Source organism: Periplaneta americana, chromosome 16 (genome assembly GCF_040183065.1).
Source record: "Periplaneta americana isolate PAMFEO1 chromosome 16, P.americana_PAMFEO1_priV1, whole genome shotgun sequence".
NCBI classification, from domain to species: domain Eukaryota; kingdom Metazoa; phylum Arthropoda; class Insecta; order Blattodea; family Blattidae; genus Periplaneta; species Periplaneta americana.
The window spans coordinates 113,840,606-113,854,381 of record NC_091132.1 but is presented as its reverse complement, the minus strand read 5'-3'; the positions used below and the strand labels follow the sequence as shown (position 1 = coordinate 113,854,381).

The 13,776-nt window shown below is 36.6% G+C and overlaps 1 protein-coding gene across 1 annotated transcript in view; it reads left to right on the top strand.

The window, feature by feature from the left end:
• Positions 1-2,814: 2,814 nt before the first annotated feature.
• Positions 2,815-13,776, top strand: part of LOC138691101 (glutamate receptor ionotropic, delta-2-like) — an 88,947-nt gene continuing 77,985 nt past the window's right edge. The window contains exons 1-3 of the mRNA XM_069812814.1: positions 2,815-3,864; positions 9,033-9,324; positions 13,214-13,412. Of these exons, the coding sequence (XP_069668915.1) occupies positions 2,815-3,864; positions 9,033-9,324; positions 13,214-13,412 (1,541 nt within the window). The remainder of the gene's footprint in view (positions 3,865-9,032; positions 9,325-13,213; positions 13,413-13,776) is intronic.

Sequence of the window (13,776 nt, the reverse complement as noted above, 5' to 3'; positions counted from 1 at the left end):
CAATTCCCCTTTCATTAGCATCTCTGTCTCGAAAAATTTGTTCACCACTTGTATTTACGTGACTCCGAATTGATCGTTCGTCATGGTGGGTGGTCCTCGCGGTTTGTCCAGAGATTGGTAGATTTTAGTGGTGATAAAGCCTAGACAATTCATAGATCTGTATAACACAGGAATCCTCCAAGTTCTTCCATGCCTAATGGGGACGATATACGGATTTTATGGCTGGAGAGGAGTGTGTGCTGTGGCGGATGTGGAGCCGATTTAGCCGGGCAGCACAAACGACACGCAAAATCCTTCCATTACGGGTGCACAGTTTTTTTTTTTTTTTTTTTTTTTTTTTTTTTTTTGCGAAATGCTTAGGGATTCACCATTTTTATTCCTATAAGCTCTTTTATGCTAAAACTTTTACATATCCGACTTCAAATTCCGTCGAGTTCGAATAAAATTCATGATAGGAAAAGAACGTGCTGGAGTAGATTTTCTCTGAGTCCTTCATTATTCTACCATTTCTCTATCATCACCCCATGAGGAAATGTCTGTCTTGCCCTGCAACAGTGTAACAAATCCCGGTGCATATAGCAGAGACTTAACATTTAACCATATCTTTAATAATAATAATAATAATAATAATAATAATAATAATAATAATAATAATAATTGTATTGTATTGTATTTATTAACATTCCATCGTATTCATACATTGCTTACAGCTAGAATATGGAACAAGTCAAAAAACTTAATACTATTATAAAGTCTTAATTTATAGTCTAGTTGAAATATATACAGACGAGATTTACAATATAGTCTACTAGTACAACACAAAGTTTTAGTATCAATTTCATGAAGTGTTATTGAATGTCATGAATTCACCTACAGAATAGAAGGCGTAAGAAATTAGGTACTTCTTTAATTTGGCCCTAAATAATCTAATGTTTTGCGTTTCATTGTTTATATCGATAGGGAGGCTATTAAAAGTTTTTACCGCCATATAACGCACTTCTTTTTGATAGCACGATAGACTTACCGATGGAGTATGAAAGTCATTTTTTGACGTGTATTTATGCTATGAACTGTTGAATTAGTTACAAAGTTTTCACGATTACGTACGAGGAAGATTATTAATGAAAAGATATACTGACAAGCCATGGGCATTATTTGTAGTTTTTTGAAAATAGTCCTGCACGATTCCCTAGATTTGGCACCTACTATTATTCTAATTACTCTTTTTTGTAATAGAAATATACTGTTACTATCTGTGGAATTTCCCCAGAATATTACTCCAAAACTCATTACCGAGTGGAAGTATGCAAAGTATATTGTTTTTAAGGTATTGATATTTACTATCTTTTGCATAGATCTAATAGCAAAACAAGCTGAATTTAGTTTGGGGGTAATTTCTTTTATATGATTTTTCCAATTTAACACACTATCGATTTTTAAGCCAAGAAATTTGGTTGTTGTTGTTGTTTCTAATAGGGATCTATAATAGTAGTAGTAGTAGTAAGATAGTAATAATAATTTAATAAGTTGGTTATTTTTAAAGCCATTCATTCAAGAAAAATCATTGACTTTTTCTCAACTGGCCTTGACTGGTTTTAATTGGCACCATTTTCAGTGTGTGCACCTCATAATAGTAGGCTACGCTGGCGGCATCGTTGCGTTGGATCAGAGAGATTGTAAATCGACATGTTCACTCAATTATCAAGGATACCTATTGACAAGAGTTAAGAAGTGAATAATGTTTGGCGTGAGCATTCAATATTGCGTTTCGCTTTTATTAATAAACCAATGGCTTATTACTTATAAACATATTATGTACATACTGTATATATGGCTGAAATTCTATTGTTCTCGTTTGGAATCGAACCCCTGTAGCATGAGTCCATTATTTGAGCTCGCGGGAGGCAATCGAGTTAACTCCTGTATTGTAATCTAATTCCGTGATAAGGAGGTACGCTACACGTAACAGAATCAAAATACACTCATTAAGATCAATAGTTCAACTGTTGCCAAGTTAATCCTATCAATGAGTCGCATGTATGGATGTATTTGTGTAATTGTACCTACTAAGCCTTCCTCAGTATTCGTATAGTGGACTGACAATCAAAACATGAACGACTTATAAACCACAAGGTGGACTACAATATTTAGAAGAATATTAAATTTAGAATCTCGGTAATGTTGTAATATCGTAAGATTTCAAACTACCTGAGAGTCTCGGATCCTTGCCCATTACTGTAACAAAAAGATTCATAAGAATTGTTTAAATAATTGATTAAATGGCGATCTTACTCGTGTTAATTACGTAAGCATGTGCGGCTTACAGCTGTTTCGGTGCTACTTAACACCATCCTCAGAGCCTACTAGATCTCTGTGCTATCTGAACTTCGCTGCCTGTTGTGTGGGTGCGTTCGTGTGATGAAGAGTTGTGTTCTAGAACAATATGAAATATACAGACGCACTAAAAGACACCCTAATCAAATTCTCAACACACAGATCAATTTCAGAACACACTCACTATTTGACACAACTCTTCATCACACGAACGCACCCACACAACAGGCAGCGAAGTTGAGATAGCGCCGAGATCTAGTAGGCTCTGAGGATGGTGTTAAGTAGCACCGAAACAGCTGTAAGCCGCACATGGTTACGTAATTAACACGAGTAAGATCGCCTTTTAATCAATTTTATTTATATTCAAGTGTTAAAAGTAGTGTACGAAAGTTTCAACATGGATTATCAAGAATTGTTTGTTTGTTTTGACGGTATTCATATCGATATTAAAGGATATATTTTATTCTTTCTTACAGGAACATGCGTAAGAAAATATCTGTTATTTGGCTCTGTATATCATATGTTCATGGAAATCTTATGACCTCCATGGATGTTGATTCGGAACGAATTAACGAGAGCATCGGTCACATGACAAGAAATATAGTGACGAAATATTTTGCGCAGGATTATTGTGTTGGAGTTATAACAGAGAACGGTGAAATACTAAAATATACATCGTCTATAATACCTATCAGCCTGCTGACTGTCTACGAAGTTCCAGAAATGGTTAAAGAAGAGGGAAGAACTCGAAATGAAACTAAGCGCTTTGAGGAAATAATGATACAGCTATTAAATCAAGGTTGTTTGTCATTTATAATCCAAGTTACCGATTCTAAAAACATAATTCAGTACTTCTATAAGTTATCGCGCAGATCTACAACTAGATCAAATAGACGCTATCTATATTTACCTTTTTGTAAAAATGCTGAAATTCAAAATCCTGATGCTCGTCGCATTTTTGAAATGAAAGAAATGCACGTAATGCCAGATCTTGTACTTGGGGTGTTGCTCAAAATGAAAGAAAAAAGTTTTAGTAATTGCATGCCTAATTCAAATAACACATCTGATAACGACAGGATACGTAATGTTACTTACGACTGTTCCGCTACAAAACAGGAATCTGATTGGACAGATGAAAAGAAGGACTGTGGAAAAGATCTGGAACCAAAAAGGAAAAATATCCAGATGGAAAAAGTTAACTTAAAAGATATTTGCACAAACCATACAATAGAACTTGTAACACACACTTTTGTTGGGCCAAATTCTGAAGCAGAAGTATGGTTAGATAGATGGGTAGATGGAAATGGTTTTGTGAAAGATGAAAATCTGTACAAGAATAAAATGAAGAATCTTCACGGAAAGATGGTGTCTGTTGCTGCAACTCCAAACTACCCACCATATACAATAATCGATACAAATCGTACTCCTTTCCTGTACGATGGAATCGAACTTCGCTTCGTTAAGGAATTTGCTCGGCATCTCAACTTTACTTTCAGCGTCCTCACTGATGACGTCGGATGGTGGGGCGAGGTAAGTAAAATGTAACCAACAACAATACTAAAGGTACGGCCACACGTCGCTACTTTTGCAGCGATGCAGTACAAAAAACTGCGCAACTCTCGTACTGCGACGTGTGAACAACGCTGCAACTCGAAAGGTAGCGGCTGCCGAACCTGCTGCTCGCTACTTTTCCATGCTGCGCGCAGCTTAAAAATAGCGACGTGTGAACAGGGTTCTCAGGGTTGTAGCCGCAGCATTTTTGATATAGGTTTTGTTGAAACTTTTGCTGCGGTTGCGACCAGTGTTGCCACTCATATGTGCCAATGATACTTTTATTGTTTGGATGTATTTTAATGTTAGATGTGATGAAAATAAATTATTTGTAACAGTTAGCCTATTAAATGCACAACACAGTCTGAGCGTATTTGCTGACGATGTAATTCACTTTTTTAATTTTCTGAAGCGTAGTTTCAAACAGGAGGGTTGCCAACATTGATTACGTGAATATGCTGTTGGTTATCATTTAAGTATATAGGCGTTTTTAAAAGCTTTATAGTAAAAATAATGCCAATTTCTGAATACTAGTTAAGTAAGAAAAGCAAATAATAGATAAGTAAGCTTTCGCATGAGTTTCTTAATAATGCGAACATAACCACAAAATGTATATTGAGAAGTCAACAAGGAGATGGAAACCTGCAGCATGACTGCGGCTGCAAAAGTAGCGCCTTGTGTGTGAACAGACTCGCAACCTCCAGTTGCAACTTTTGCTGTACTCGGGTTGCGCAGCACGAAAAGTAGAGTGCAGCCCGCTACTTTTGGCTTACGTGTGAACACGACACGCAACTTTTGCAGCTGCAGTACAAAAGTTGCGCAGCAAAAGTAGCGACGTGTGACCGTGCCTTAATGATAATGATAACCTCAATCTTCATCATCATTATCATCACAACCATAGTCACCATAACTGTCTTCTTCACTCGATGACTTGTCTTAGATTGTAGTCTATTCCTAACAGCGCAGCGTATAGATAATTATACAGTATGGACACTTCGCGTCGGTACCTTTGATGTAGCAGGACTGATTTCAATGACCTTCAAACCAGTTTCAGCGTGAGATTCTGCTTTCTCCCTAAAGTTGGCGCTGACATTACACTAGCTAGCAGTCGACACAGCGGAAATATAACACATATAATTAATACATCTTGGTACATTATGTACTCAAATAAAATAAATTGGACCTATGAAATAATAAATCCGTCATTAACTGTAATTTGCTTTATAATGAGAGTTGAGACGTTGACCCCAACAACAATTAAAACTCTTACGAGAAGTAAAACCATATACTTATATTATATTGTATATAAATATTAAAAAATTTGATAGGCCTACATAATTTTATAATGCATTATATTATTTTATAATATAATTTATTATATCTGAAATATAAAAAAAATAATATTACAATTAGTTTGTCACTGAGAAATAAGGAAAAGCTGTTAACTTGTATTTATTTGAAGCAAAGTGTTACTGGATTATGCAATAAGGTAGGTGATGTTTGGATCCTGTGTCTCAACTCTTACTTACTTACTTAACTTACTTACAAATGGCTTTTAAGGAACCCGAAGGTTCATCGCCGCCCTCACATAAGCCCGCCAGCGGTCCCTATCCTGTGCAAGATTAATCCAGTCTCTATCATCATATCCCACCTCCCTCAAATCCATTTTAATATTATCCTCCCATCTACGTCTCGGCCTCCCTAAAGGTCTTTTTCCCTCCGGTCTCCCAACTAACACTCTATATGCATTTCTGGATTCGCCCATACGTGCTACATGCCCTGCCCATCTCAAACGTCTGGATTTAATGTTCCTAATTATGTCAGGTGAAGAATACAATGCGTGCAGTTCTGTGTTGTATAACTTTCTCCATTCTCCTGTAACTTCATCCCGCTTAGCCCCAAATATTTTCCTAAGCACCTTATTCTCAAACACCCTGAACCTATGTTCCTCTCTCAGAGTGAGAGTCCAAGTTTCACAACCATACAGAACAACCGGTAATATAACTGTTTTATAAATTCTAACTTTCAGATTTTTGGACAGCAGACACGCATTTCCCATATTTATTCTGCGTTTGATTTCCTCCCGAGTGTCATTTATATTTGTTACTGTTGCTCCAAGATATTTGAATTTTTCCACCTCTTCGAAGGATAAATCTCCAATTTTTATATTTCCATTTCGTACAATATTCTGGTCACGAGACATAATCATATACTTTGTCTTTTCGGGATTTACTTCCAAACCGATCGCTCTACTTGCTTCAAGTAAAATTTCCGTGTTTTCCCTAATCGTTTGTGTATTTTCTCCTAACATATTCACGTCATCCGCATAGACAAGAAGCTGATGTAACCCGTTCAATTCCAAACCCTGCCTGTTATCCTGAACTTTCCTAATAGCATATTCAAGCGCGAAGTTAAAAAGTAAAGGTGATAGTGCATCTCCCTGCTTTAGCCCGCAGTGAATTGGAAAAGCATCAGATAGAAACTGACCTATACGGACTCTGCTGTATGTTTCACTGAGACACATTTTAATTAATCGAACTAGTTTCTTGGGAATACCAAATTCAATAAGAATATCATATAATACTTCCCTCTTAACCGAGTCATATGCCTTTTTGAAATCTATGAATAACTGATGTACTGTACCCTTATACTCCCATTTTTTCTCCATTATCTGTCGAATACAAAAAATCTGATCAATAGTCGATCTATTACGCCGAAAACCGCACTGATGATCCCCAATAATTTCATCTACATACGGAGTTAATCTTCTCAAAAGAATATTGGACAAAATTTTGTACGACGTCAACAAAAGTGATATTCCTCGAAAGTTACCACAGTTGGTTTTGTCCCCCTTTTTAAAAATAGGCACAATTATGGACTCCTTCCATTGTTCTGGTACAATTTCCTTTTCCCAAATAGCAAGTACAAGTTTATAAATTTCGCTATATAATGCACTTCCACCCTCTTGTATTAATTCTGCTGGAATTTGATCGATACCTGGAGACTTGTACTTTTTCAGATTTTCTATCGCAATTTCGACTTCAGAAAGTGTGGGTTCGGGTATAAATGGCTCAGCAGTTTGTATTTCAATATCGTCCCGATCATTTCTATTTGGCCTATGTACATTTAGTAGTTGCGCAAAATAGTTTTTCCATCTGTTTAGGATTGATGGAGAGTCTGCAAGCAAGTCACCATTCTCATCCTTGATCACGTTTACCCTTGGCTGATATCCGTTCTTAAATTCCTTTATACCCTTATATAAATCTCGAATGTTTTTATTCTTACTATTTGTTTCTACCTCATTCAGTTTTTCCTTCAAGTAACCTCTCTTTTTATTCCTAAGTGTACGACTTGCTTCCCGTCTTTCATTGAAATAATTATCTCTCTTCTCCTCAACTGGATCCTGTAAGAATTTCAATTTTGCCTGTTTCCTTCTTTCTACTACCATGCAACAATCTTCATCAAACCACGGTTTCTTTTTCTTAGTTTCATAATAACCTATGCTCTGCTCAGCTGCAATTTTGATACTATCTCTGATATTTTCCCACACGCTATTAACATCTAATTCTTTCTCAACTTCGTCGGAACTTTCTAAAGTGGCAAACCTATTCGAAATTTCGACCTGATAATTTTGCTTAGCTTCCTCGTCCTTTAATTTCAAAATATTGAATTTAGTAATATTAACTTGCTGCTCTACTCGCTTGGCTACTGATAATCTTTCTCTTAATTCTCCAATCACCAAATAATGGTCAGAATTACAGTCTGCACCCCTGAAAGTTCGAATATCTACTATACTAGTATGTCTCCGTTTATCTATCAAGATGTGATCTATTTGGTTGTGTGTCAATCCATCTGGAGAAGTCCAAGTATATTTATGTATATCCTTATGGGGGAATGTTGTACTTTTGACAATTAAATTTTTCGATGTGGCAAAGTTGACTAATCTAACTCCATTGTCACTACTAATTGCGTGTAGGCTCTCTTTTCCAATAGTTGTGTCTCAACTCTACTCTCAATTATTATCTTATCGTGTGCTCAATTAAACTAACCTCTAGCACTTGAAAGTGGAGCTAAACGCCGGCGCACAGAGAAACAAAACACAGGAAAATTCGCTCAGTGTCCATTCTTTATAATCCCTATTCGCTATTTCTAGCTTCTCCTAAGCTTTTCCCACTCTCTTTGTACTTGCTTCTCTTCGCTGCATTCTTTATGTTTGTTCTATAAACTCGTTTCTGTTGTTACTAATTTTATTTCTATTTATGATACCGGTAATTACTCGTATTATTGTCTTTCATTTTCATTGTGATTGTGAAAGCGGCTATAAAGTAGATTTGCTATATTTATTTCAGTTTCCCTTGCGCTGTTCATTCCACAATTAGCCCTACTCTGTTGTCATCATGTCATCGTCTTTTTCTCCCAGACATTTTATCCCTATTCCGTGGTTTGATCCCACACCTACCTTTCTTGTCAGCTCATACAAAAACTCGAGATTCTTTGTCGCGTTTTGGTCCTAATATCCGCAGCACCTCATTTGTACCCAAATAGTGATAGGTGTGAAATTTTAATTTCTGAATTGCCTACACCAAAACTGTCGTTGTTAAAGGAATATAAAAGTAAAAGTAGATCATTTCAATTGTACATAAAATCATAAATGGTTGTGTAGAAGTACTGTGAAGGGGAGATTATTTTGCTGGCCATTCATCCTACTCAGCCCCGTCCATGAAATCAGTGAAGTGACAATAAAAAAACAAGCTTTCTGCGCATGTTGCATCATAGATGGCTGGTCCAATGAGTAGTCAGGGCATGAAAGGAATTGCACGGCAGAGGGAACACAAGATGTACAAGTAGCCATCCACCTTCCGAATTGCCGTCTAGTCTAGTATCGTACACCCCCTTTCTCATACCTCCCTGGCCACCCCACAGAATGAACCCATGAGCTGCCCCTGCTGTGCAGCTGAACATGTGAGATTGCAGAAGACTCTTTTGATTGTTGTAGGTAATGCTATGTGTAGAAAATATGTAGACCTATAAGGGAGCACACAATTACCCAGAAACCTGCAATGTATCCAAAGCTCGATAATACATGGGTCCTAGAAAGAATTTGGTGTATAGTTTCACACTACAAATAAAATTTACTTGTTTTTTAGGTATGGGAAAATGAAACAGGAAATGGTATGTGGGGTAATGTCGCCTTGGACAATGCAATCATGGGATTTGGAGCAACATATGCATGGCTTGAAAATTACCCGTACTTGGACTACAGCCTGCCATATTTTCGGAGTTCTGTTCGTTGTCTTATTCCAAAGCCTCGACAGCTTCCTGGTTGGATGACCCCAATACTGCCATTCAATTCAGTCATGTGGGAAGCAGTTGGGATCTCTTTGGTAATCACAGTGGTATCCCTGTACATGGTGACAAAAGGCATCGTATTACTCACAGGTAAGCAGTCCAGGCCACTGCCTGAAATGGACTGGAGCAGACAGGAACCTTTCTGTTCCATCTCATAAGAAATGGCTATGGTCCATTCCAATTAGATATGATATTTTAATATATCCTTCAATTATACTTACTTACAAATGGCTTTTAAGGAACCCGAAGGTTCATTGCCGCCCTCACATAAGCCCGCCATCGGTCCCTATCCTGTGCAAGATTAAGCCAGTCTCTATCATCATACCCCACCTCCCTCAAATCCATTTTAATATTATCCTCCCATCTACGTCTCGGCTTCCCTAAAGGTCTTTTTCCCTCCGGTCTCCCAACTAACACTCTATATGCATTTCTGGATTCGCCCATACGTGCTACATGCCCTGCCCATCTCAAACGTCTGGATTTCAAGTTCCTAATTATGTCAGGTGAAGAATACAATGCGTGCAGTTCTGTGTTGTGTAACTTTCTCCATTCTCCTGTAACTTCATCCCGCTTAGCCCCAAATATTTTCCTAAGCACCTTATTCTCAAACACCCTTAACCTATGTTCCTCTCTCAGAGTGAGAGTCCAAGTTTCACAGCCATATAGAAGAACCGGTAATATAACTGTTTTATAAATTCTAACTTTCAGATTTTTGGACAGCAGACTGGATGATAAGAGCTTCTCAACCGAATAATAACACGCATTTCCCATATTTATTCTGCGTTTAATTTCCTCCCGAGTGTCATTTATATTTGTTACTGTTGCTCCAAGATATTTGAATTTTTCCACCTCTTCGAAGGATAAATCTCCAATATTTATATTTCCATTTCGTACAATATTCCCGTCACGAGACATAATCATATACTTTGTCTTTTCGGGATTTACTTCCAAACCGATCGCTTTACTTGCTTCAAGTAAAATTTCCGTGTTTTCCCTAACCGTTTGTGTATTTTCTCCTAACATATTCATGTCATCTGCATAGACAAGAAGCTGATGTAGCCCGTTCAATTCCAAACCCTGCCTGTTATCCTGAACTTTCCTAATGGCATATTCTAAAGCGAAGTTAAAAAGTAAAGGTGATAGTGCATCTCCCTGCTTTAGCCCGCAGTGAATTGGAAAAGGATCAGATAGAAACTGACCTATACGGACTCTGCTGTATGTTTCACTGAGACACATTTTAATTAATCGAACTAGTTTCTTGGGAATACCAAATTCAATAAGAATATCATATAATACTTCCCTCTTAACCGAGTCATATGCCTTTTTGAAATCTATGAATAACTGATGTACTGTACCCTTATACTCCCATTTTTTCTCCATTATCTGCCGAATACAAAAAATCTGATCAGTAGTCGATCTATTACGCCGAAAACCGCACTGATGATCCCCAATATTTTCATCTACGTACGGAGTTAATCTCCTCAAAAGAATATTGGACAAAATTTTGTACGACGTCAACAAAAGTGATATTCCTCGAAAGTTACCACAGTTGGTTTTGTCCCCCTTTTTAAAAATAGGTACAATTATGGACTCCTTCCATTGTTCTGGTACAATTTCCTTTTCCCAAATAGCAAGTACAAGTTTATAAATTTCGCTATATAATGCACGTCCACCATCTTGTATTAATTCTGCTGGAATTTGATCGATACCTGGAGACTTGTACTTTTTCAGATTTTCTATCGCAATTTCGACTTCTGAAAGAGTGGGTTCGGGTATAAATGGCTCAGCAGTTTGTATTTCAATATCGTCCCGATCATTTCTATTTGGCCTATGTACATTTAGTAGTTGCGCAAAATAGTTTTTCCATCTGTTTAGGATTGATGGAGAGTCTGCAAGCAAGTCACCATTCTCATCCTTGATCACGTTTACCCTTGGCTGATATCCGTTCTTAAATTCCTTTATACCCTTATATAAATCTCGAATGTTTTTATTCTTACTATTTGTTTCTACCTCATTCAGTTTTTCCTTCAAGTAACCTCTCTTTTTATTCCTAAGTGTACGACTTGCTTCCCGTCTTTCATTGAAATAATTATCTCTCTTCTCCTCAACTGGATCCTGTAAGAATTTCAATTTTGCCTGTTTCCTTCTTTCTACTACCATGCAACAATCTTCATCAAACCACGGTTTCTTTTTCTTAGTTTCATAATAACCTATGCTCTGCTCAGCTGCAATTTTGATACTATCTCTGATATTTTCCCACACGCTATTAACATCTAATTCTTTCTCAACTTCGTCGGAACTTTCTAAAGTGGCAAACCTATTCGAAATTTCGACCTGATAATTTTGCTTAGCTTCCTCGTCCTTTAATTTCAAAATATTGAATTTAGTAATATTAACTTGTTGCTCTACTCGCTTGGCTACTGATAATCTTTCTCTTAATTCACCAATCACCAAATAATGGTCAGAATTACAGTCTGCACCCCTGAAAGTTCGAATATCTACTATACTAGTATGTCTCCGTTTATCTATCAAGATGTGATCTATTTGGTTGTGTGTCAATCCATCTGGAGAAGTCCAAGTATATTTATGTATATCCTTATGGGGGAATGTTGTACTTTTGACAATTAATATCCTTCAATTATATCCTTCAATTATATTGGATTAAATTGAGGCACTGGGTGCAATAACAGTTTAACTCTACTCAAGTGTTATTCTGATGGAGTAATTTCCATAATTTTCCAGGTCATCTCTATCGACTGTAAAAGTTGTATTTCATTTTGTTGACCATAAATGGCAGCAAAGTTGATTATGTGGAGTGGTGTGCTAAATCAAAAGGTTCAAAATTCGCAATACAAAAATATATTACACTCATGTTTTATACATCAGGGTCTTTGGCAGTACTTATAATACCGTTTTCCAGCCATTCAGTTTTTCAGGACATAATATACCACCAAAGAGAGAGAGCTTAATGTAAAAAATCCCCCTCGTCCTGGCTTAAAATTGTCAAAAAAAAAAAATGATATTATTTCATTATTGAAATTCTTGAAATCAGAAAATGCATGTTCTCTTCAAAATATTTTGGATTCTGAACCAGTGAAAGTGAAACCAGTGAATATGAATAAGAATAAGAATATTTGACAGTATAGGAGAGGAGTTTTCATCCATAGCATAGTTTCAGAATTGATTTCCTTAATGCATACCGGTATTCTGTTTTTCTTATTAGACATTTAAAACAGATGTTATTTTGTTTCTAGAGTGTATTTCCATAAAAAAATATACTTGATTTATCGGCTAAAATTTCTTATTATTCATTCAATAAAGTTCGTGTACCAGTATGTTAGTGAAATAACACTTTTCTACTGGTTTTAATGCCTATTCTACTGGTTTTATTGCCTAGGTACTCTAATTTAAAAAGCCTCAGACTTCCTGTGCAATAACGACATAAGATGTACACACTTTATTTACAAATATTTAAAAATGGGTTGTGTTTAAATTGTAACTGATACCTGTATTGGATCTGAATAATTTATACAGTCTAAAATATTATACAAAACAAATGATACGAGTATATGCACTAATAAAATTTGTACATTGTTCTAAAACTTTGACATTGTTTTTCTCAAAACATAGGTTTTCAACTTAAGCTGTTATTGCACTCAGCGCCTCAATTGTTGAAAACGGCACTGTCAGTAGGACTATATTGTATTAGAGCATTCGTATAAGCTCTTGCTAATTTATAATACCAGTACCAGTACTCTTATGGCATGCCTTTGATATGTCTTGATTCTGCATTGAGTACTGCTGAGGTTATGAACAATGGCGTGGCGTTAATAAAATTACAAAGACTGAAACTCAGCAACACTTTATCACTCCATATCAAGCTAATGATCAGATGTCATAACTCATAAGCCATTGCTGTGAAGAATAAAGACAGATAAAGATTTAAAATACTAAAACATTTTCATTTATTTACAAATAGGGTTCAGTGATCAACGCTTTTCTACTGTGGCTGATAGTGTAATCAGATCCATAGGCTTGCTTCTTCTGCAAGCACCAAGTGAAGACAGATCGCCTGAATTTGTTGCGCTGCGACATTTATTGGCATGGCTCTTGGTTTTCTTCCTGCTGGTCAATTCCATCTACAGTGGTGGATTATCTTCTGTACTTACTGTGCCCAGGTAAATGAAGAACACGAGACCAATGCATGTAAAGCTTCGCTTTCATATATCAACATAATTTACTTTTAGATCGTAGAAGCTCACACAGCAATCTATAAATCTAGAAAGGAACATTTTTGTAAAGAAAAGTAGATTAAAACTGTTCCTTGCAGAGTGCTGCATTGGAGTTAAATCACTCGCTTGAACTCAGTTGAGTGTCACACCCTCGAGTGAGATACGATCGGTCGTGATACGCTCGTAATAAATAGAAGCACAGTACAAGGTCATCTCACCGACATGTCTTATCTTGTATGGAAGGCGACAGATAAGATACACATATGTTTTGCTCACACGGTAAAAATAAGGCTTTATTTTCTGCGTTTAT